At 35.6% G+C, this 27,283-nt stretch overlaps 1 protein-coding gene across 1 annotated transcript in view; it reads left to right on the top strand.

Moving 5' to 3' along the window:
• The window catches only part of beat-IIIc (beaten path IIIc), a 685,766-nt gene that overhangs the window by 485,629 nt on the left and 172,854 nt on the right, over positions 1-27,283 (top strand). Inside the window, exon 2 of the mRNA XM_023158843.2 lies at positions 18,163-18,368. Within this exon, the coding sequence (XP_023014611.1) occupies positions 18,163-18,368 (206 nt within the window). The remainder of the gene's footprint in view (positions 1-18,162; positions 18,369-27,283) is intronic.

Below are 27,283 nucleotides of genomic sequence, written 5' to 3'. Positions count from 1 at the left end.
TTAATTTGATGCCTGTCGAAAGCGAAGCGAATTTATTGGACATATAAATTTGATGTCGACCTGTTGGAAAGCAGGAAAGGACGGCGAATGAGAAGCGGAATAATAATAACGTTCAATTTGAATACAGTTTTCGTGCTGGTGAGACTGATCAAGATGTAATTATGAACATAACCATGTTTTGAGTATAACCTCTAAAATTTGCTGAATATTCAAAGAATATGAATGAATGGGCACTTAAATCCAATCGAGTCAAATAAACTCATTATGAGTCTTAGCATTGCCGGTCCCCGCAATATGCTCAGAAATCAACATAGAGAAGTGAAACCATGAAAGAATTTTTTTGCTGATACTAATCTCTCCTCAATATTCCACTTCTTCAATTCAAATACAAAATTCAGCAACAATTTCATGAAGAGTTTGAACATGATTTCATATTCATCTGGATATTAAAACCACTGTCTTCGAGTTCTTTAGCCCAGTTCAAAACTTCTGTTTTTATTTTGCACTGATGAACTCAGATTCCCTCAGATCTGTCTATTCTGTATGCATGTCTCTAATAACAAATTCTTGGATATTCATCTCGAATTTTTCATAATAATATTATATAAAATGATTTGAAATCCCTGAAAAAATCAATATAAATAAAAATTTGAAAGAGTAGCTGAAAATAACAAGTATATCAAGCGAAAAAAACCCTGAACTGAAATAAGAGTGAGATGAAATTCAAGTAAAACATAAAACAATCAAACAAAAAATATGAAACGAAAAATTAGGAGATTATTTCACGATGTTTAGATTGTTAGTATCCACAGTCATCTTCGGGTGGTGACTGGATTAATTCCTCCGAGAGATGACTATTTATGGGTCATTAGAGTACTTTCACTTATCTCTTCTTTCCTCGCCGCCGGTTTAGTGGGAGATGGCCGTTTGGCGGGAGTTGGCCATTTGTCGCTTGATTATGAGTTTCCATATGTTGCGTATCTCTACGCTAGCTTGGCTGTATACGTTATTGGCATACATGTTGTATGCGGTTTCTTTGAATTTCCAGTGTTCTTCCTTGTATATAATCTTAGCTTGGGACTACTCTATATTACGTTGATGGGTCCAAACATGCTCTGTTATTCCTGATTTTCTAGTTTCCTCTCGCTGTGTGTGTTTCTTGTGCTAACACACACGAGCAGGAATATCAGAGCATGTTTGGAAATATCAACGTTACATCGAGTGGTCACAAGCTGAGATAATACACAGGAAGGAACACTGGTTCAGGAGAAAATTTAAAGAAGCTGCATACATTTTTTTCAACATGGTATTCAGGCAAGCTAGCGTAGATATACGCAACATATGGAAACCCATAAACAAACGATAAATGGCCAATTCCCGCCAAACGGTCATCTCCCGATAAACTGGTGAAGCAGAAAGAGGAGATAAGTGAAAGTACTCGAATGACCCATAAATAATCATCCCTCAGGGGAATTAGTACAGCCATCACCGAAAGACGATTGTGGATATCAACAATCGAAAGATCGTGAAGTAATTCGGCTTGAAATCTCTTATTTCAATGTTTTATTTTCTGTATTTTTTTTTATTTTCCAATTGTATTTTATTTCACTGCAATTTCATTCCAGGGTTTTTTGTTCATTGATGTTGTCAGATATTCTTTTCAATTTTTCATTTGTTTTGGTTCATTCAGGGATTTCAAATCTTTTTATATAACATTAGAAAATGGAAGTCCTAATTAATGGAATTCATCATGGAATATTATCAATCACCTTCGAAAGGGTTTCTTGCTTCCGTCAGAGGTTGAGTCTTGTTTGAAACTCATCAGTGTTATTATCAGATTGACTGGTACCTTAATATACTAATATAAAATTCATCCAAACTGTTACTGGTAACAACGGGTTCTCAATCAATATATTAGCTAGCGCTTTATGTCTGTACCTCACCATACTGTGTATCATCTAATTCAGATGAAAATAAACCACCGAACTGAATAGTTTTCTTTTCATCACAAACGGGAAAACGTGCTCTTTGTGAAAGTAAATGAATCATCAATATCAGAACTCTTTCGAATTGCAACAAGTGCATTCTCCATTGCGAATGGCACGGCATTCAGACTCATGTTCCGTGAAAAGGTCATTAAACAGAAATAATGGAAGCAGCGCATCAATCAGGAAAATTTCAATTTACATCAATCATTTCTGTTTCGGCCGCGCTTCCGAAAATGACATGAAAGGACATCTGTGCCCCGGTATAGATTTCCGATTTCAGTAGTGTATGGGTTCACTTTATCAGTTTCCCAAAAAAACTTTTTCCAAATTCAGATGTGCCCAATGTACACATTTATTTGAATTCAGGTGAAATTGTTTCCTATTGTAAGACTGTTGTGGAAGTTAAACCACTTGAAAGTTCATATTAGATGAGTTCTGATTTGTATTTTCGTTGATTTAAAAAAATGGTTTTGGCTCTATTCTTCTCCATTTTTGAGAGGAGTTTTTTTTTCAGTTTGTGTCTGAAAGTCACTTCTTTGTAAGATTATTTGGAAGATTCCCAAGTTTTTTGTTGAAAATGAAGAATTAGAAAGCAAAAACCTTTATTCTTAAAAAATCAATCTCTCCTAGAAATATACCCTCTTAATTCATTGAAGTTAACTTCTTCAAAGACTTTAGGTCTCTCAAATACAACTGCAGGTCTATCACACACATTAATGTTCTCTCTCTACTTTGATACAACTTTGAATATTTTTGTGGAACGTAATATGCTTCTCCTATCCACCAAAGAAGATTTCTGCTATATAATTCAACATATAACTTTACATTCTCATCAGTTGTGTCTGTAACTTCCTCTTCTCAAAGTAAAAATAATTTTCAAAATATTCACTCATTCCTAGGTGAATTTGATTCCTCTTTTCTCGAAATAATATCGAGCTATAGTTTATTCATTCATCCATTCAATGTGGCTACTTATCATGATCCATATGCACTTTTAAATCACTGTGGGACTACTTACAGAGAGAATTATACAGCATACTGCAGACTCCAGTATACTGGCACGTGGCACAAATACAACGATTCACACGCGTCACCAATTTCACGCTTGTGAATTTATGTGATTTTGGTGAAAGCATACTTCGTCTTTTATGAAAAAGATGGAACAAAATCGCACGTTTGAGATATCCTTTGAGATATCCAAGGGAAAGTGTCTTCATGCTCCTGTACCAATATATTCGATATTTAAATTCAAATATGTATTTGTATACCTGATAAGTTGAATTTATATTGTTTCATTATAGTTTTGCATATAAATAAAAAGTTGGCATCTTCAGATGAGAATTATTTGTTTGGTGATTTGAGAATTATTACTTGTTTGGTGATTGGGAAAACTGCTTATTTTGAATTTATTTTATACCAGAGGTTTAGTTTTGTCTTTTATTGCAGAAAATCTAACACAGAATCCTTCTTAGCTCACCAAAATCAAGTCAGGCGTTTATTGTGTTCACCTTCTGCGAAAATTTATGAGGCATTGATTGGAACCTTTGGTGTAGCAATGAATATCACTGGACTTCTATTTCAACACCAAACCGTTATTTTTAACACCTTGACACGTGTTTCAATCACCTAGTGATCACATTCAAGAGGAAGATTTTCCTCTTGGTGTTGAAAATAACGGTTTGGTATTGGGATACAAGTCCAGTGATATTCTGCGAGAATATGGTCTTCTTCACAGGTTCCCATATTCTCTTCTGAAAATATGGAGACTATTCTTCAGTTTGAATTGATGTGCTGCAAATGTTTATTTCAAATTGATCTTAAAGGAAATAATCTCAACTAGGTCTGGCGACCTAGATGGTTCTGTCTGTGATCATCCGCCATCTGTTGACCCATCACCTGTGATTTTTATTTTGGTTAAAGTCAATTTCATGGTAAAATAGGAATTTCATCTATCAAAACCGTCAATATTCTTCCAAGAAGATGCTGTAATGATATCTATCTGCTGTCTTGTGAAGGAAATATGATTCAATCATATAGTTACCACATATTCTAGCACACACATCAACGAGTAACTTCTTCTGATGAAGGTATTTCAAAATTGCATATACATTTCCTCTAGACTAAGAGTATTTTATGGTTTTTGAAAGACAAAACTTTTTTGCTGTCTACTCATCCATTATCTTTGAAAATAGTATCGGAAACTTTCCAAAGTGGCAAAAAAATAATCACCCAATGAAATATTTTTTACAAAAGTGGAGTTGATGCACACAGGAATTCCTTTGGAAGTGTTTCATGTTCTTGTATTGTTTCGTCCTCACCATCTTTTGTATTTTTGATAACTCTTTTCCAAGCTGTTTCCGTGTCTTGTAAGTTCCCTTTATTGCGCGAAAACGCCTGTGAATTCAATTCTCCGAAAGAAGAGGTCCGCGCATTCCGACTGAGTGATAGAGAAACTCCAAGAGTCGATTCATGGCCAACGGAAAATTGCTCGCAGCTTGATGAATTTGTGTCCACTCTTGGATCTCCGTATCAAGATAGGAAATCACAGTCCCGTTCAATATCTTTTTTGAAATCAGTACAATCTTTAAAAAAATCGTTATACCAGCAGACATTTGGACTTCACTATTCCATCGAAAATCAAAAAGTATAGCAATGGAGAAACAGAAAGCCTAAAAGCTTTTTCTCAAAAATTAGATTTTCCTTTGAATTTTTGGATGTTCTTGGAGAAATCGGGGACAAAAATTCGAGTATTAAATTGACAAAAGTTCGTTTGTAGTGAACAGTCTCGGGAAATTAGGGGTTGAAACCAGTGGATGTTTCAGGTATATCGTTGAAAATGATGATGCAATCGACAATAAACCTTTCTGAAAAAAAAATGAAACATTTACTGAGGTTCACTTAGTGTGGTCCAAATTTATGGAATCGCCCTATACTTGATGGGAATTCATAACTCATTCAAATAATACTATATCAGGAGATTTTAACTGAACAGTTTACAAAAATGTAATGAACTGCTCTTTACAAATTTGCAAAGAGTATGCATTATATTCAAGTGATTTGGAGTTTTTCATACTGCTACACATATGTAGATGATATCTTAGTCTATTTTACTGGTTTTAGTCTTCTCATCCACATCGTTTCAGACCTGAACACCCCATCCAAAACGCACAAATCGAACTCCTTACGTGTATTTTCCAGAGTATCATCTCTTCCTATGATACAGTCGCCATCCTCCGCATTTCATTAGATTAGAAGCCATCGACAAATACAAGTTAAAGTCGAACAAGCCCTGTCCTCTCCTCTCACATCCAAATCCGGAATTCCTCAGGGCTCAGTCCTAGCCTCTTTCCTATTCTTAGTCTATATTCACGAGGTCACCTCCACTCAATAAATCTTACAATATGCCGATGATACGATCCTCCACTCCTCCGCCGCTAATACCCGCATCTTACAAACACAATACCAAACAATGATAAACCACTTCGAGCACTGGTGCAACAAGTGGCGCATCATAATGAACCCCTCCAAGACCCAAACCATCCTATTCGGACATACTAATACCACTACTCGACCCAGACTAAGTACTAACTACTTGCACCTCAGACTGTTAGGAGAGAACCTCCAACTTCAGGACTCGGTGTCTTACTTGAGGGATTACTTTCACGGGTACCCTCAACTGGGAGACCGGCCTTAGAGGAACTCTGGACAAAGTCCGGAGAAGATCCAATCTCATATAAGCTCTGAGAGGCAAGCTCGGTAGATGCGACAGTGAGACTCTTTTACACACGTACAAAATGTTCATAAGACCTATCTTGGATTTCAAAGCCACTGCACGCTCTCCCAGAGACGAACCCACCGCATACTAACAACCGAGAGACGAATCCAACGTAACATCCATAACATCCCATTCCAATACTCCTCTGAAGATTTATTCAATCGAATAATTATTACCACAATCAACTTGAGACTTCAGGAACTACAAGGACGATACGCTGCAAAAACCATGAGAAGCAATAACACCGCTGCCATCAGAACCCTCACCACCCCTTGGACGCTGTGTGGAGGACCTAGAAGAATACCAAGGAAAAAGCTACCGTTCCCCCCAGCCCAACTCCTGGGAGCAGTGGGAGACCCAATGGAGTAAATCCAGGACATCCTTGAGGAGTACCCACTAGCGATCATATAGAGGACAGCGCACAGCCTGGAATACCCTGAAGTCCCAGGCATACTTCCCCCGGCACAACAAAAATCCGAACGTCAAGAAGAACAACAGCCATTGACCCGGACACTCCAACCAATAACGCAATCACATATTCTGATAATTTTAATTTAAGTTATTTGTAAAGGAACCCAACCCTGAAGAGGCATAAGCCTATAACAGGTCCCCTCCTTATATCATTATATACCTATGTAACTCATACTGTCAACCACAAATGAGTAAACATCGTAATCGTACTGGTTCGGTATGCAGTTGGGCAAGTTTGTCGAATTTGTTAATTCTATTCACCCAACATTTGAATTCACCATTGAAATGGAGGTGAATATTTCTATGCATTTTCTAGGCATAACTATCACCCTCATCAATTTTCCACAAACCATCTCATACGTACATTGTCATACGTTATTCTTCAAAACATCTCGATCAACATAGTAGCAGCTTTCTATAGTATGTTTTACATGCTATTGAGTATTTCACTGTCGGAAAGTAATTTTCAGAAAGAACTGAATTTTATCGAAAAAATCGCTGTCATCAACGGGAACAATGTAGATATTATCTACATTGTGACCGTAAATCCCACTTTAATAAACAATGATAAACGTCATAGGACAATAACATACTTTGGTAAACCCTCCGATAACTTTCCTCGTTTTTTTAAAAGAACATAATTGGATAATCACCAATCACAGAGATAAAATTTCAGTGTCGGATAGTATATAAGTTGACTTGTGGTTCTTGCCAAAAACTCTATATTAGCAAAACATAAAGGAACTTTTCTCCCAAAGAATAGAATAACATAGGAGTACTTTTTTGAATGTGAAGACCAATCTCTTGACAGGAGTGCTCAGAAATATATATTAAAATAGATTTGAGAATTGTGATGATTTACTGAATGACCAATCAGAAGTTAATTCTTATCCCCTTCTGAATCTGTTTCCTAATGTATTAGTTGTAAGTCTATTACATATTCATGTAACGCGGTGGTAGAATTTCCTTTAATGATGCTTAAAAATTTCAATTTGTTCTAACCTGAACTCAGACGAAGTTATCAGTCACTTAGCAGTCATGATTTGAATTTTCATTACACACAAATTCAACGAATTTGTGAAATTTTATTTCACGAGGTTTTTGCAAACTGTCAAGGGATGATACCGTCACCCAGACTTCCAGATGCTATCAACGGAAAGCACTGACATTTAGTACATAAGACCCAGAAACTGGGTTTTAAGATATGGAACTGGTAATTTCGAAGACTTGAAAATAAATAGATAAGTGGTGGAGGATCTTCAAAATGATTCAGTGCCAATGTCATTCGGATGCCTCTGGTAAAAATAAGAAAGGTTATCAAACAGAAAATACATTTCGTATCGTAAAACATTCATACAATGTTTCACAAAAACAACAACAATGACTTTCATGAAAAAACTTTTGAAATTTTCCAAATATTTTCTTGATGACATTTGTTTCAGGGTCTGTTTAAATGATACCCTAAATTTTCAGTTTTCAGTTGATTGTAAAACTCATCAAGTATTAATAAAATGGCACTTTCAGAAAAGAAACTCCAAAATCAAAGTATTCGCCAAACTCGCTCATGCCCGATGTTAACGTCATAACTTATTCATCTCGGAAAATGTGAAAGCATCAACTGAAATCCGAACGCGCAATACTCATAAGGATTCCTAACTTTCCTCGCTTCCTGCGAAAGTCTCAGGAAAAACCATAAACTTCCGATTCCATCTTGATGTTATTGTCGGAGCTTATTCCGGAACAGATGAACTCCGCAAAGTTGTTATTCTTTTGTCTGGGCTGTATTAGGGGCATTACTCACTTCTGGGATTTGTAGCCAGTATTAATCCAAGCGAATTTAATCTGAGGAAGTGCGATCGAGTTATTTGAAGTCGAAACGCGTTCGAGTTCGTTTTCCTGTTTGTCGTTTCAGTTGCTCTTTGCTCGGTGCAATACTGACACAGATTGGGGAAATTGGAAAAGTTCAAAGAACTTTCAGTTCAACGGTTCGTTTTCTATTAAGTAACAGGTTATAACATTCACAAATTTGTAACTAAGAAGCTCCAATTACACTCATTTCGTTTGTTCACATCCACCCAAAACTTACTGATAAGATTAATTTTGTTTTTTTCTATAGAAGGTTTCCAAAAGCAAGACACGTGTTTGGCTATACAATAGCTGAATTTTATCAATTATTTTCCCGAAACATTATACCTTGACCGGGCCGTGGATCCATAATTGATTATTTATCAATTGGTAATCAATGTAATAATCATCTTTCCAGGTAGTTACAAGATTATACGTATTCATCCGATCATACCGTAGATCAGACTATTTTTATTAGAAAATGAAATATTTCGTTCTGAAAAAAATTATTAAAATATTGCTTGAGAAAGTTATTCTATAGCGAAACACGTGTTGCGATTTCGTGAACCTTTCAAACTAAAAACCAGAAGTGAGTTTTGGTATGGATTTTCATCAAGTATCTGCCAATTCCATTCGATGTTTCATATTAATTCTGTTTCAAACTGCAGGAATCATTCCAGTGGACTAACTGTTGAAGAATTGTTGACTTTTATTCGCTACTTGAGGGCCATCCAACTTCTGTTTAGAAAAAATCTGTTTTTCCGTTAATCAGCTATCGCCCTCATACGAGCGACAACTCTCAGAAGTTGGGAAACTTGTGCGAGCTAAGGACTGACGAGGTCTTACCTTTTAACGTGTGATTCCTAACACGGTTGCAGAATCAGTCCAGCTTCAACCAGATAAATTTTTTCGAGAAAAATATCTGGTCGAGGCGGGAATCGAACCCACGGCCTTCCGATCGTGAGTCGGGCGCACTAACGCCGTGGCCAATTCCACATATGAAGTCTTGTATGAGATATACATTTTTTATTCATTTGAAATACCTATTGATGTTATTATGTGTCCGATATAACATCGTTCAAATATCTGTCACGGTTTCCAGCGCATCTGGAACGTCCAATATTCCATGACTCTAGCTAAATTTGATGATGTGGGTTATGTTGACTCTCAGGACCGCTGTGGTTTGTGGTCCATTCGCATATACCTGCGAGAAAATCCCACAAGAGAAAGTCCAACGGGATCAAATCGAACGATATCGGTGGCCAGTTCACATCACCTCCACGTGAGATGACCATGTCTCCAAATCGGTCGTGCAGGATATCCCATGTGGCAGAAGCTATGTGGCAAGTAGCGCCGTCGTCAAAGTTGGTAATCATTGACATTCAGTGCTCGCCGTTGACAAAGATGGTCTGGCCAGCATCGTTCTCAGAGGAATATCGACCGATGACGCTGCAAGCCCAAAATACACACCAAACAGTGACTTTTCGGGATGCATTGGACGCTCTTGGATCGCATGTGGATTAGATTGTCCCAAATTAGACAATCTACACCTCTAGGTGGATAATTACATCACAACAAAAATGTACAAATTTGAAAAACTTTCTTTGAATTTCCTCTAGCGTGTTATTAGTGCATTAGAATATGGATACCACACACCCGAAGCATATTGTGTAGCCTCTGATGCAATCTTATCAATATGTGTGTCGGTGTCGACAATATGTTCCACCATTCCACATTTTTCCAATCCTATATTTTCTATTTTGTAATCATTAAGAACAATTTTTCATCATTCAGATCCAGCATATTTTTTGCACAAGTAATTAATTTTATTCAAAACATCAAAAGCACAATCATACAGAGTTCTAATTCCAGATTCAGATCGTTCATATCATCAACTTACTTCTTTCTCTCAATAACCACCATAAGAGAATCGGCCTCCTGATAAGGGAAAATAGCGACAAACCCGACAACCTCACAAGAGAGTGCTGAAATTCTTATGGAAACTCACTTCTCAGGTTCTGCAATCTGCTAGTGCAGTAATGTATGAGGACAATATGGGATGGGCTATATCGGGCTTTTCCCCCTTCAAGTCACCAGGACCTGACGGTATAAGACCAGCCCTTCTTCAATGGGTATTGGATATTCTCATACCTCACCTGATTGGAATATTCAGAGAATTTCTAGCTCTGAGGTGTATTCCCAGTAAGTGCAGAGAAGTACGAGTAGTATTTATATCCAAACCAAGTAGGATGGACAACAAATTACCAAAAGCATTCGAACCAATTAGTCTTACATCGTACATGAGAGATCAGTTCACAACCCACTTTATTCAAATTAGCATGCATATACTCCGGGAAGGTCTACTGATTCGGCCCTCCAACATGTGGTTGGCAGAATCAAAAGATCATTGGACAACAAAGAATCCATCCTGATATATCAATAGATATCGAGGGAGCGTTTGATAAAACAACCTTTTCAACAATCACCCAGCAACTACACTGCAGGAATGTACCTCTGGTAGTAGGAGAATGGATACACAAGATGATCTCTAGTAGAGCAATTAGTATCAATGTAGAATATATAACAGTGAGAGGACTGGTCATGAGGGGATGTCCACAGGAAAGGGTCTTATCACCCCTCCCTTGGAACATAGTCCTGCACCTCAACAATAATGAATTTTACACAATTGTATATGCAGATAACATAGTTATCATGCAGATCGTCCAATTTGTGAAGACCCTGTGCGATAGAGTACAGGATGGGCTATTAGAAACATGTAAGAAATACTCACTGTCGATCAATCCCAAGAAGATCCTTTTCACCAGGAGCCATGAGAACACCACCCGGGGCAATGGAATTATTTACTGGTCTGACCTCGCTGAACCTATACGTTAAGGAGATTGCCCACGGTTAATATGAACCTCGTCAATTGAGGCTGAGCCTATGGCGAGAAGCACTTATTGTGCAACCTCTGCTGCAGGCAACTAGTGATGCAATTGAATTCATGTTTGTATTTAATGAACCCTGCAAAATACAAATAAAATAGAAAACAGAGTCAGATGCTACAAATGCAATACGCATATATACAGACGGCTCAAAAAACAAAAAAAGCTCAGGATGGGGACTGTACTCCAGATCACTAAGCCTAAAGACTATGTGAAGAATGGGAAAAATACCAGCGTGGTTCAAACAGAACTGGCTGGTATCGTAATCACCACTAAAGAAATCACCAGGAAATGAATTTCTGGCAGAATCTGCACTGATAGCAGACGAGCCCTATTAGCCTCGAACAGACAACGTATTACCTTAGGGCTAGTACTAGAGTGCCACCAAGATTCAGCCAAAGCCTCGGTAAATAATAACATTATCCTGAGGTGGGTTGAAGGGCACAACAGGACTAAAGGTTCTCGCATTGCCGACTCTTTAGCCAGGGAAGTTTCTGACCTAAGAGTTTCAGGTCCCAGTGACACCTATGGCCTGATAACTTCGACAATGGTGGAACTAGCCAAACGTCACACCCATGGTCAATCCCTAAAGAGGTAGAATAGAATCAAAAGATACAGTCTTTTCTAGGGTCACCCTGGGCGTCCTTGGGAAGCTGGCTCGAAGAAATATCTGACGAAGACCAGGAAAAATCTACGCTCAACGGTAGCATTTCTGACTGGCCACTGTCAACTAAGGAAACACCTCCATAATATGTGGCTAGTGGACACACCTTTATGCAGGATGTTTGAACAGGATGTGTAAACAGGAATGAGAGAGTGTGTGTTCGACGAGTCTTGGCCTACACCTGCCGATAGAACGGGGATGTCTCCCAGTGACCTGTCCACCTTCCTGGAAAGGACAGGATGGGTCACACGTGGTCCCTAAGTGCTGTGGGCCTACACTCACCCTCTCTTCTCTGCAGACAGAGATAGGTGTATTAAAATATGGAATACATACAGCAGGATCATATTGTGTAGCCTCTGATGAAAGTTTATTGATATGTGTGTCAGTGTCCACTAGATTTTTTATTTTTACACATTTTTCCAAGCCTATATTTTCTATTTTGTGATCATAAACAACGATATGAAAATGCAGTATTCACATTTTTCATCATTCAGATCTAGCACATTTGTTGGCATCGATAATTAATTTCATCCAAATCACGAAATGCAGAGTCCTAATTTTAGAATCAGATCGTTCATAAATGGGAGAAGAAATAAAGTACCCAACACTTCATACTTCATTTTATTGAATGCTTCGAAAATATCGGTGTGAATAACATCAATTTGACCCCTTTCATCTATGTTTCCTTTCCTTTCTAGCTTCAACCAATCACACATGACGTTTAGATGCACGACTTCGACAAAAAACATGTGAATCAGATAAGTAGGCATCATCAGTCTGTTCAGATGATGCCTACTTATCGAAAATTGAAAGAGGCGTTTCTGGAATTTTTTCTCGAGTTAAGCCTTTCCTATAATCGTATGAAATCATTGAACGAAAGCCTTGATGAGTGATTACTGTTTCTCCATTCACTTGTTTTTCTGGAACACTTACTGTCAACTAAGTATAATTTTTGAGGCTTCAATTGATTGTAGGGTGATAAAAGAAACGAATTTCACCAATAGTTGTAGAACCTATATTACTATAATATTATCCAGAATTCGGGTGTTGCCCTCAACCGACTCCAATGAACTAATATTATGATTGCCCATTTACATGGAAGGATGTGGAAAACACAATTTTAATACATTTCTCCCCAGCGAACACAAACTACATCGAAATACCCACGATCCAGAGATAACGCTGAATGACTAAAACAATCTACCATGCTGAACTTCCTAATAATATCAATAAATTCAGTATGTTAGGTGGTTTCGGAGTTAAGTTACTTGAAATATACGGAAAGTTCGGGCTTCTGCTAATGAAACTTACGCCCGGTTATACACCAGGAATGTGAAGAGTTCATTAATGGGGTTGGAAATTGTGAACTGGAAAGATATCGTCAGTGGCACGAAATGTTTCTGGTATATGTTTCAGAGGATGATGTTTCATTTTGTTTCATAAAATCTACGTTATTTCCAGACGAATCGTTTGAGAAAATTTTCACTTCCTTAACTAATTTGGCTAGAATTGAAACTGGTTCAAAATGACATTCAAGGATAATTCACAAAATTGGTACCTTTTCATTTGAACCCTCCGGCCACAGTTTCCTTTATGTTTGATGCTACAGTTCTTGGATGGCAATCAGATGAAGATAATAGGCCTTGTTTACACCAAGTTACTTTGAATACCCTTCACCAGATATTTACCTAACAGATATTTTTCTCTAGCTCTCAACACATGGAGAATATTTTGAAGGATATAACCACAGATGATTCAGTGAATAAAACTTGAAGAATCTCAATTGTAAATCTAGAAATTATTGAAAGCAATACCTCAAGATCCCTAAATTTCATTATTTTATATTACCGAAACTTTGTTATTCAGCAATAAGGTAAACGTCCCAGTTATCGGAAACTTAAGAGCAAAGTTCATGTTTGACCATCTGAAAAATATATACATAAACATGAACAATGTTGTAGACTATGTCAATTTTTTCTAAATTTCATTACCTATAAAGAGAATTCTTATGATATGATGATATATTTTTTAGTTATTCAATATAATTAAAAACGTTTAGTAAAGCAGGAATTCCCAGATATCGGACACCTAAAAATGTCGAAGTCCTGGTTACTGGACTAGAAATGTCCCAATTATCGGACAAGTGCAATTCATATATTAAACAATCACATTTTTTTAAGCAAAACATTCATAGAAAAACATTTATAGAAGTACACAACAGATAAAAAATACAAACTTAAATATTCTTCTCAAAAACAAGAGAAATAAAAAACAAGACTAATCTTAGAAAATTTACTTATTTAATTCAACTTAAAATTCTTCAATTTCTCTATAAAATAAAAACCTTTTTTATTAATTACTACAGGCTTTTTAATTTTCGATATCACATGGTCTCTTTGGTAGTTTAATATATCATCTTTAATAGGCCATTTCCAGTTTGGGCCACTGGGTTCCATTGCTTTCACGGTATATTCTTGGTCTTCCTTTTCTATACCAATAACACATCCTGGAAAATAAGCTTCATCATATTTAACGATAACATGATCTCCTATACTAATATCAAAATCGTTTTCAGTATCGCTATCCAACATTGTCTCTGTATTTTGATCTGTATTTTCCTTTTTTGTTTTTTTGCAGATATTTTTAGCTTTGTCATATTTTTTTTGCTGTTCTTTCTCCAGTCGCAATTGTTTTCTTTGCTCCTTCTCCTGCAAAGCTTTATTCTTTTTTTCTAATTTCCGATTTTCATATTCCCGCCAGTCGTCTGATATAACAACTGCCGGTACTTTCTCTTTTAGTTTTTTGGTTACTTTTTTTTGCTCTTCGGGTGGTGGTTTCCAAAATAGAGCTTTTTTAAATGGTGTTGGGACACTGAAAAAGTTGTCTTTAATATTTTCGGGTGATTTATGAAATGTTTCGATAGCGTACTTAGATGAGTGATCTCTTGACTCCGAAGAAGGACTCTTATGTCTAATTTCTGAAAGATTAGCGTCATCCTGGACACCCTGGATCGTTTCGTTGGTTATCTCAATCAGTGGCTGTAATATTTCTTGTATATTTTCATACGGTCCTGACTGTTTACTTTTCGTTTCATAACAATTATTGGAAGTGTCATTAGCAGAGAGGTTACTTTCCAGCAACTGATCGTTGGAAAATATATTTATGTCTAAATCTTCCGCAGTAAAATCCATATCACCTTCGTCGATGAGGTTTAAAATAGACAGATTGTCCACACCTTGTTCATCAGTTAAACCTAAAACGTCTTTGGTTTTACTTATTTCTGTTGTTAAATCTAGTTCTTGGGGAGATTCCACTATAGTCGCCTCTTCTATTTCATTGCCTAATGATGTATGAATTTGATCAATCTGCAATATGTGTATTTGTGTTCTCTGAACTTCTTCTGTTTGTGACTGTAATTTTGGTTCATGTTGCTGAGGTACTGAATGTATTTTTATATTTGTCAAATCACTGTTACTATAAGACGATGACGTTGTTCTGCTTAAATGCTGCCAAAAATAAAATAAATTTGTATCTTTAATATCACCTTCCCATTTAGGCCCGGAGCTATTGAAAACCTCTATTTTTTCTTCGTTATATTTTTTAAAGATATCCAGCACTAATTGGGCATTAGATTTGTCATCGTCATTTTTGCTGCTCGTTCCAGTCAAATTGTTTTTAAAATATTTTTCGAACCTGATACTATTTGGATCAAATGGAGCAAGTCCGCATGTCCTAAAGCCATTTTGTATGATAACAGGTGAACGATCTTGTAACTGGTTAATTGCTTTTTCCAAAAGGGGTGCAAATAATTCTCTGGAAAGCTTGGAACCATTATTTTTCATTCGCCATTGAGTTACTGTCTTTTTCCAACCTAACCCAACAGTGAGCTGAATGTTTTGTCCTCCATACTAGCATCAAGACTCAATATCTCAGAAATGTCGCCTTTCACTTGGATATGGGAACCTTCATTACGGATGAGGGGTAGAGAGCTATCACATCGAATATGTCTCTTGTCGCGTGTGTCACGTTGTTCTGGGATATTGCGGAATTTTTCAAAATGTTCCATACTATTCCTGCACATTCCAAGATGTTTCAGAATATTTCCAATATTATTTCTCTTCATGGACAAGCTGATGTGGTACTATGTCCGAAAACTGATATGTTCTGCCATCCATACAGAGCCGGATCGTGTTTCTAGTTGTAGATAAATGAGATGTAGTAAAAAATATTACCAACTTTTGAATTTTCTATGACGAAATTGTTTTCAAAAACAAACAATAATTATCCCAACAGCTTTTGTGAAGATGGTCACTTAGTTTTCATTTGAGAATATTCATGTCCTATTTCATTGATATCGAGCTTGGAAAAATTTTTCGAAAAAACCTTACAGAAGAGGTTGGTTTCATTTTTCGAAAGTTATGATATTTTATCGAGTAGACAATATGGTTTTCGTAAGGATAATTCAACGTCTGATGCAATTGCCAGATTGACAGGGCTGATAAATAATGAAATTGACAAAAAATCCTTCTATCTGTGTCTTCATCGATCTGGCAAAAGGTTTGAACATCGTTGGCCATTCAAAGCTACTGACAGTGCTCTCAAATATTAGCATTAGAGGAGTTGCTCATAAATTATTTGAGAGTTATTTATGTAACAGGAAACAATGCTTCAATATCAATGAAGCTATGATCAGTTATCAAATGATTACATATGGAGTGCCTCAAGGTGCTGTTTTGGAACCAACTCTCTTCAGTCTTTATATCAGTTATCTTTTCAAACAAGATACGTGTGAGGAAATTGTGAGTATCGCGAACGACACTGCCGTTTCCTGCGAAGGAACTGACTGGACCACTCTCAAAAATAACATTGAGGTTGACTTTCAAAATATAATAACGACAGACAGACTTCTGACAATCAATTATAAAAAATCCACTTTTTGCCGTTTACATTCCACTTTACAAATTTACCGCCATATAAATACACTGGAAATACAACATGATGACAGAACCCTTCTGAAAATAGAGTCCTTCAAATATAACAAATTTTCACCCCAAATTTTTGGATATTTCCAAACAGTTTTTTGCGTAAGTTGATTTGAAGTATTTTCAATAACTTGACGGAACAATATATTTACTTTTGGTAATAAACACACAAAAAAACTGACAAATGTAAAAACCATGATTTTTGGTTTTATTGTTGGAATAATCCATTATACTGGTTTACCAGTTATTGGATCAATTGTATCACTCTTATGGAACGAAGATATCATCAGCACATTCTTTCTCTTTCTGGGCCCCTAAACCCTAAAATGGAGAAGCCTACTGGACGATTTTCAGTATATGTTGAAATTCGCGGCAGTTCTCTTTTATTGCTTTTTACCAATACCAAGGTTCATTATATTTTGCAGAAACTAACAGACCACCGTCGTGCATCGAGTGTTTATATAAAATATCTGAAAATACTGTACCATGCTTTGACCGGAAGCAATCTCTCCTATGGAGTCACATGTATCACATGGAGCCTCAAAAATACTCATCAATGATCCACAGAAAATTCAAAAGTCAGATATTGGTTTTTGCGATTATTTTGAGGCTGTATAGACATAAATCGTCGTTGGTACCTATCACAACACAAGACATTAAACCAACGCTGTGAAATCCAGAATTGAAAAAACGTAAGAACAGAAATGTTACACTTTTTTGGAACCAAAACTATTTAATGAGCTACCGCCCGAACTCAAAACGATCAACTCATACGAAATGTTCAAGAAAAAGATCAGAACTTGACTATTCACTATTCCGTTATAACACTAGAAAGCTTCATAGCTGCAAGCAGAGTATGTTATAGATTTGCATGAGGTGTTGCTCATGATATAATCTGCAGATGTTCTTCTGATATAATTATTTTAATATGATTTTAGTGCCAAAATTTTCCCTTAATCTGATAAAAAACTCAATATTTTGGAAATGTGAGTTGATTGAAGCTTTTACAATCATATTTCACTTAAAATTGTTCAGCCTTATGTTCGAATTTTAATCTCCTAGTATTAATAAATTTTAGATTTATATATTTTTATATTCAAACAAAATTAGAGAATATTTGTATTCAAATGATGTTCATGTTATATGTTTAACCAAATATTGATTTGGTTTGTTAATGAATCGTTCAGATTCACATCGTTTTATGTTTAAACAGATCAGGAGAACATTTGTATTTGAGATGATTGTTCACGTTCAATGTTTGCACAAAGAATTCATTTTCTTGTGATTTTTTCTGTTTTATTTATTTTCTGATTAATAGAATTGAGATACGTAATGTAATATTAGGAATAAAACATTATTATTATCGTTGTTATTACTCCTTATTTATTCCATTGATCATGAGAAATAATCTGAAACACTTGTACTAATCCCTATTTACATAAAAAATCGGCTAATTTTATAAAACGTTCACAGCACATTCATATTGTTTCAGGTGGTCTAACTCTCCACCTAGCGGAACTCCGGATACCAGCCCACGCCATTCGAAACCAGAGCGCTAGATTGGAGTGCCACTTCGACTTGGATGGAGAGACACTGTACTCTGTCAAGTGGTATAAGGATGGCAATGAATTTTACCGTTATGTCCCGCGAGATATGCCACCAACGCAGACATTTCCGCTCCCTGGAGTTACAGTAGATGTGAGTTCTTGTTTATTTTATTGTTTTTTTTTGGAGGAAACTTTGAGTGATTTTACAAAAGTGGCCATTCCTAATGAGGATGAGGAAATCCCAAGCAGGATCCAAATCTGATTTCTTTGAAATATATATACACAACTCATTCCAATCAAGTAAGAGCGATGACATCTCTTATGAAGTCGCCATCTATGGAATCGTCGAAAATTAAAAATGAACGGGTAGCTTCAATGTATTCGGGCTCTATTCTACCACTTTCCATCTATTTTAAAACAGAATACACCACAAAGTTACTGTATAGTGATTTCAAATAAGACGAGTCACTCAGAACAAGTCAATTGATATTGAAATAGAGACACGAGTTGAAAACTATTGTATAGTGCTTTGAGCTTGTGATAAGTTATTTTACGATTATGACTTTGTCTTAGACGGGTGTTACCTGCTCAGTTTGGCATCAGTTCAGTCCATGACCTTGATCACGAATGAACTGAAGACAAATTGATTGACCCATGAACGACATCACTCACCCGTCATAATTAGGAATGATAGAATAATGTCGTCAATGAGTCAATCAGTTTGTCATCAGTTCATTCATGAACAAGGTCATAGACTGAACAGATGCCAAACTGAGCGTGTATCGCCCTTTTTAGAGTAAACCCAGAAGCAGACCCAGTAAGTTGAAGATATTAACGGATATGGCAGATGAAATCATCTACCTGAATAAAACTTTTTACATGAAACCATGCTTTTCTGAATACCCATTTGTTCTTCTCATGAATCGTTAGCAATTCGTTCATTTCACTACAGTTGCTATGGTGAACTGTACAATAATTGAGTGCGGGAAAAGCATATACATAGTATAGATTCATCAAAATATCCATAGTGAAAATTCAGCGAAAATTCCAAATGACGATTGAGTACTCCATTCAAAACAAAATCAATATAAGTGCTAGACTCAATTGATAATCAAGAACAAGATAAAACTAATACGACAGTATTAGTTTCATTTAATACTGTTACTAATACTACAGTATAAGTTTTATCATGTTCGAGAATGTCTGTCAGTATCAATGTCAAACTTCAGAATTTCGTCAAATTGAACGTTCATTCTTATTGTTGTTGAGTTTATTTCTGATTTATTGATTATTGAATATTTAGTTCTACCTGTGAATGAACAAGTGAAGCAATTTCAACCGTGATAACTGAAAATATAATGTGCAATATTAGTTTCTAAAATGAAGAAAGCGTAATTGAAGTCTTTTGAAGAAATGATTCAGTTATTAAAGAGTTTAGACATTGAAATATACGAAAAAAGGGGTACTTCCTGAACAACTGCTATTATATGAAAATTGAATAATAAAAAAATCACTTTTTCTATTCAGTTTGTACCCCAAACTTCGTTAGGGAACATCCGTAACATGTCCGTCATTGCCACGTAGACCATGGAAAATCAACTCTTACCGACTCCCTTGTATCTAAAGCTGGTTTTATTGCTGGAGCTGAAGCTGAAGAAACCCGATTTACTGATACCAGGAAAGATGAACAGGAACGTTAGGGACGGTCGGTCGGCAGCTGGTCGGTTCGACTTGGGTGCTTTGTTCACTTACTCAAATCGACCGCCGTGTTGGTCGCTGGTTCAAGCCCCAGGCTGAACGATCGATTTTCACATGCTATCGTCCAACCCGTGTTGAGAATCACATGTTGAAAGGTGAAACCTCGTTAGTCCTTAGTTCACACAAGTTCTGGCTACTGAGAGTTGTCGATCTTAGGGGTGCGACAGCTGGTTTACGGAAAACAGATTTTTCCTAAACAGATTAGATCATAGTAACGCTACACCATATGATAAGTGAAAGAGTTATGAAATAAAAATCCACTTACATCCTCGAATGTCGTGCTCAAAATAGTTAAAATACAAAGTGAATAGGTGGAAGTGATCCTCTCATAAGTCAATGTTCATATGAAAGTAGCTTGTAAAGTACTTTTTTTGCTGTTATCCAATGTTCATGTGATAGCAGTCATTCAAAGAGGGTTTTTTCCAGTTTGTGTCTAAAAGTAATTTTTATTCATGCTTTGAAATAATCAATTTTGAACTGAATTGCTTTTTCTTCTGGAGAAGCTACAAAGTTTTTGTGTTGAGATGAAGCTTTAAATTCTCTATAATAAATCACTTCTGAGATCAAATGGACAGCGGTCATCAAATGTAATTCCTTCAAACATTTTATAGGTATATCTGTTTTGTGTATTCAAGGGCTGAACGTCAATCGTACATACAGTAGTTGTATTTGTCGAACAACAATGTGTTTATTGACTCTATTTTGATAAATCTCAATAAGCTGGCGTTTACACAAACTAAATCTGTTTGTGTGTGATGCCATGTAGACACAAAGCAAACATTAGATTTGAATGGAACCGTACCTGTGCATCTAAACAATTGGATGATTGATAGTATCACTTTGAAACAAAGGAATAGTAATTGAATTCGATTTCCAGATACATATTCAGAAGTTTTCTGGACGAAATTCCTTTAATTTTTTTTAGTATATGAAAATTTAACCATATCGTCACTTATTTTTAAAGTACAAAGTGAATCTATTATTGTCTGATAAAAACAAGAATTGGCCGATACGCAAACGTTATAGCTACTTGCGAAGTATCTGTCATATAATAGTTTTTATAGGACAGCTACAGATATACCGAAATTTTGCCAATTCATTTCGTGTTCTATAAAACTGTTCACATATGTACTGCTAAAATCTGTTGAAAATAAATCTGTAACAATCTTTTTGTCCGTTTACCAGCTGTTGCCCCCCCTACGATCGAAAACTCTCAAAAGTCGAAACTTGTCCGAGCTATGTACTAACGAGGTCTTTTTTTTCAACGTGTGATTCCTATTACGGGTTGCACAAACGTGATTCAAATATATTGGTGTCTAATATATTTTTGAGTAAAGTACCTAATGGAGAAGTAAACTTCATTGACTACATAGTTCAGGAGACACAAAATTTATAGGACTTCATATTGATTAATTTTCGAAATGGAACAAACAGATTGATTATACAGCTAACAAACTTAGCAAAATTTCGTATGGACTAAGGGTGGTTCACAAATATCTCAACAAAGAGTCGGTAAAAATTTTATATTTTTCCAATTTTGAGTTTGTAGCTAGATATGGAATCATATTTTGGGGAAGCAATAGTGATATAAATAAAATATTTATAATTCAGAAAAGAACAATCAAAATGATGAGTGATTTGAAGTATAATCAATCGTGAAGAAATGTCTTCAAGAATAACGGGATAATGACGATATATGCTCTTTATATTTATGAATGCTTAATGTTTGTATTTAAAAATAGGCATCTGTTCTTTAACAACTTTCATGCTCTCTATACATAGGTTAACCATAATAGAAAAAACTCCTCATTACATGTCAATGAAGCTATACAATAAATTGCCTGATCGAATCAAAAATTTGAGGAGTATAAAGAAATCTAAGAAAGAAATGAAAAAATATTTAATAGATTCAGAACCATTTAGTGCTAAATAAGCACCCCAATACTTCAAATTACTGTAGCAAATTAAAACTGAATCGGTATAAGGATATTTATTATATTTTACGCTTACCCTTTTTTTTTAGGTTCAACGCCCTGTATCTCAGAAACAAAGCAACTCTTTGACATATGTTCATAAAATGACCTACGGGATCACCTTCTAAAATTTCGTACAGTAGTTATGAAACACCTAATATATTATAACTAGACTATAAACACCCTGAATATTTATTCAGGGTTTTTTATTATACTGTACTGTTGTGTCATTATTTCATTATTGGAATGGAGAATTTTTGTTTGATGATTTGGCAACATTGCTCCTCAGAAGTTTTTTACCTGCGAAATGATATTCATTCGAGAATCAATGAACTAAAAGAAATTTGTGGGGAGTGGATGAGTCCGTTTCATATTGTTTGAACTACTAAGGGAAAGCATATATAGTTTTTCAGTAAAAGTCAGTATGGCGTGCTTCCGATCCGTTATTCATCAGGTTATACGGTGGTGTTTTCCCTAATTCATCCTCTCCTTTCCAAAGCCGTTTTCAGCACCATCAGAAATCGAGAAGACAAATTACGGATTAAGTAAAGGCAAGAACTCATTTCATATTTCTCACAGAATATTATCGAGATATTCAACGAAAGTCATTTTTTATAAAGTTTTCCATTATAATTTTTATATTTTTTCAGATTGTGGAAGGTAACCATTACCCAAAAAAAGGTCGATAAAAACTGATTATCGAGATGTTCTAGAAATAAACAAAACATGTTGGTTCTCGAGCCGGATTGAGTAAAATTTCAAATAGTTCACAGTTTGTTTGAATCGTAACCCTACATTCAAAAGGCGTTCTACGAAAAATACAAATGAAATTATTGTTTATTCATTTCACCACATCATGAATATAATCTTTCTAGAGAATTTTCATCCCACAGGCATTGTGTCGCTTTTTTACGGTTTTTTTTTTGCTGCTAGTCCGCACCTTCACGGGTTTAGGGAGGCGGTGTTGTCAAATGTACTGAAAAAGTAATAGAAGCTATGTAAAGCTCATTTCATACCTTGAACATTGTGAAATTGTTTCTCAGATAAAAAAATATAATAGATTGTTTTGATATTCGGAATGGGAGTTACTGCAGCGGAAAGACAATTGAAAATGCTTACGGCTGAAAAAGAGTCATCATTTTCAATTTTGCAAAACCTTTTGGATACATCCAAATCAATGAAAAATGAAACGGGTAAGTCTAGGTTTTCAGCCTTATATAAGTCGATGTATTCAACGAAAGCGGATTTGATTAAGGTTATTGACCATATATATGGAGGATATTTTTGATGTAGATGATGCCTTCACACCAAATTATGCAATCATTCAAAAAATTGATGAAATTGTTGTTGATGAATGTGTTGTTACATTCATTTTGCTGCTGCAATATTTTGTGTTTTCTTGAAATTTTGAGACTGAATCATTTCAATGTGTGAGTTTCGTCTATAAAACTTCGACATTCGTTTTGGCGTATTCAAGATATCATCGAAGAAGGTACTGTAAAATGAAAAGAAATTACGGTTTTGTTATCTGTTGAATATGAATTCCATAGATTCTTATGAGATATTTACCAACTGCAGGTTCTACGTCACCTCGAGATATTATCTGCACCGACTCAAAATTATTACGAATCAAGTCACTGCTCTCAGAACTAATTATTTTTTTGTTTCATCTCTGATGAAAGATATGAAAATGCCTTGTTTTCTCTATCGAAAAATCCATAAGGAAATACACTTACGATCGTGGACACAAACACCGTTATTAGCGAAAATTCAGAACAGCCTAAAACACGTTCTTCCTTGCATCCATCAATTTCTAACTCCCGCAACCACACACGATCGAACGTCGTAGTCCTCCAAATTAGTATACTTTCTGTATCCTTGCGCATCGTAGAAAGCGTCCTCAGGATGGCACGACACCATTAGAGATTCAGCAGAAATTTTATTGCTGACTGAAATAGATCAAATTGCGAACGGTTTCCCTTCCTATAAACATGAAACTTGGCATTCGTGTTCGCTGGCATATAAAGTTGACGACGACGACCCAGAACTGCAAACAATGCCTGGAGAAGCTCGCGTCCTATTGAAAGGTCGCAGTAAAGAAACTCACCTACATGCTTATCGATATAGGAAAGGGACTCAGACTGAAACTTACAAAAAGATTCCATCACAGAAGCGGTTGAAGAAAATATAATAGCTGTAACGGAAAGGCAAATGATAATCTGAACTTCATTCTGACTGTTTATGAGCAGAATCAGAATGGTCTTGTTTCATGCTATGGAAAATGATACTGGTTTGCTTATAGACTGATCGAGTTAGGGGTATATTATACTTATTAAGCCTAATCGGTCCCAATATTTCTTTATATTTGCAGAAAAAAGAAAAATTCGAAAAACAAGAATTTGAATTGGCCGCGTGTCTGTTGGCCAATAAAATTGATCGTGTCTAGATCGGAGTTGCTAAGTGAATTGGTTTTTGATATCCAATCACAGATCTGATGATCCAATTTGACGGACGCCATTTTTGTTGTTATTGTTGTCAGCTCGGTGTGAATATATCTGTTACAATTATATAAATACAGAACGTTTTTTTGTAAAAGGTAAGTTTTGGAGGGTACCTATTTTGCTGCATATTCCGTGACATTAGTTTACACTCCGAAAAATATTTTTTCAGGTAATATTTGGATTGATATGTTCTGGAGTAATTCTATATTTCACTGTACATATTTTTGCTTCTCTTTTCAGTCACCATACTACCTTGGCCAAGATAAAATAAAAATTAAATGAAAACTTTCCATCCTTCGATAAAAGACAAACTCTGAAATGAATGTCATATGAATGAAAAGGGCCTACTAAATATACCACCTACAGTTTCAATTTTTCATTCTTCATTTCGGTACCAAAGTAATGCAAATTTTTCAAGTAAAATTCATCGAACATTTCAAAATCGACTCTTTGTAAATTGTCGGAAGTCAGCTTTAACAAAACTAGGCTCTATATTCATCTTGAAATCATTTTAACAAAAATAAGAAGTTTGTAGAAACCATGGACATTAGAAAGAGCACATTGTCGCATACACTAAAGAGGGGGCTGGCTGACCGGATGACAAAATGGCTAATATACCAGTACCGTTTAATTTCTTATTTTTTGGTGGGTGGCATCAATGCATAATTGGTTTATTTTATTAGGGCTCATGAGCATTCGAAAACCATTTGAAAAGACAGTTCGTTTAATTTTATTTAGAATTATATTTAGATATAACTTGTACTATATCAGTTATCAAGGCAAATATTATTGTCCATTTTCATGCTCAATTCGTGGATTCGAGCGACCTAATTATTATATGTTTATTTGTTTGATGGCTTTATTCTTAAAAAAATAAATGAATAATTACAGAAAATTTTAATTGATCGTTCATTTTCTCAGGAAAATGGAGTACCCAAATCAGAATTTATTGGTTTATTCGGCATTGGAAATGTATGTCATATCGGATCCATACTGCTTGGTTTTGCAACATTGAGTTTCAACTTTTTCTTAGCTGAGAGCTCGCGTAGGAACAACAAATTTTTTCATCGACTTCAGTTTGTGTATGTTTTGAAAGTGTCTTAGAGATATATTTGAATATTGATATGATGCATTCTTGTGCTGTTTTTAATTGTGCGGAAAGGCACCAATAAACAGAAAGCGCATTAGTTTATAAGTGAGTTATTTCATATAATGAGTTCAGGTTCCCAAAGGATGAAATGATAAAAAAAATTGGTGAATATATTGAAAAGAAAGTACTACAATATTTATTCTCTTCCAAGACTCTATAGAAATCATTTGAAAAGTGACTATAAATGAAAGGGGAATGAAAATATTTAATTTGATGACAGAGTTTTTCATTTCAACTTCAAGTATTCTTCACAGATAGTGTTATCTGGAGTTAATCCTGTTACTGAAAGTAAATTTCATCATATGAATAATGGTTTTATAACCTCAGAAGCTTTTGTTAGATCAGTTCGAGTACAATCAATTCCGTCTATACTTCACCTCATTCAACCTTCCTCTCAAGTTTTGGAAGATTGAACAGATTACCCAAGCCTATAACGCTTGAATTTAGTAGCTATATTAGAAAGAGGTATGTATGTAGGAATCGGTTTTTTTCATAATAAATTGCAGTTGTACAGATTGAGGATTGTAGAATGAATTAAATATATGAAATGATTCTCTAATCAAGTTTGCTATATTTTTGATTTTCATAACTGTATATTATTGAATACTGCATAAAATCATAGTTTAGGTAAATATTTTGTGATCTAACGACTTTGTGTACTGATTTTAAATATAGAACTTTTTCGCAAACATGATTTTTCGTGTACATTTTATTCCATGTGGAGAATATTTCATTGATTGAAAAGTTAACGGGTTCATATACACTTCCTTAATCAAAATGATAAATATAGGCTTCGTAAATTTTACGATTTGGCAATGTTGATTATTTCTATTGTTCCTATTGGTCAATCAAACAAGAAGCGGGAATAGGGGCGTGACGTCATCACCCTACCACATTCGATTTTTAATAATTAATTACAGGAAAACTACGGTACTTAGAGACATGAAACAAAGTCCACTGTTTTTCAATTCAAAATTTCTATCAAGTAAACTATAAACCAAAAATCATGAAACCAGCGCATTGGTCATTTCTACTTCAACTCTATATATTATCTGATATGAACTCATATTACACCTTATTTTTCTTGTCATTGTGTGCACACCTCTAGAAAATAAAAGTATTATCATCGTGTTAGGAATCACACGTTAAAAAGTAAGACCTCGTAAATCCTTAGCTCGCAGAAGGTTCGACTTCTGAGGGTTGTCGTTCGTAGTGGTGTGACAGCTGGTGAACGAAAAAACAGATTTTTTTGTTTTATTATCATTCTCCACTGAGGTTGCGTTGGTCAAGCCCCTCTCCACGAAACTACCCTGTTAGGAATCATACATTGAAAGGTAAAACCTCGTTAGTCCTAATCTTGCACAGGTTTCGACTTCTGAGGGTTGTTGTTCGTAGGGGTGCGGAAAAACAGAAACAGAACAGATAGGCAGATTGAGATGGGTGCGCCAACATCATCAACCAATGATCACTTTCCGTACCCTGGGATGAGTGATCATTTGGGCCCGAGAATCATGTGCCCTGAGCAGATGCAATGAGCCAATAACGTAGTATGGAAAGCCGTCATGATTTCTGGATTTGAGCAACTCCAATAATCAGAAAAGTCATCGTAACAGAGTGTTCCGGTTGAGTCTGCGGAGTTCGAAGAAACAAGTTTGATATTTCATCCATTTCTCCTCCTCTTTTC

This window comes from Leptinotarsa decemlineata, unplaced genomic scaffold (genome assembly GCF_025532065.1).
Source record: "Leptinotarsa decemlineata unplaced genomic scaffold, Ldec_3_MD MMD2_tig00026328_RagTag_RagTag, whole genome shotgun sequence".
NCBI lineage: Eukaryota > Metazoa > Arthropoda > Insecta > Coleoptera > Chrysomelidae > Leptinotarsa > Leptinotarsa decemlineata.
This window is presented reverse-complemented; position numbering and strand designations above follow the sequence as displayed.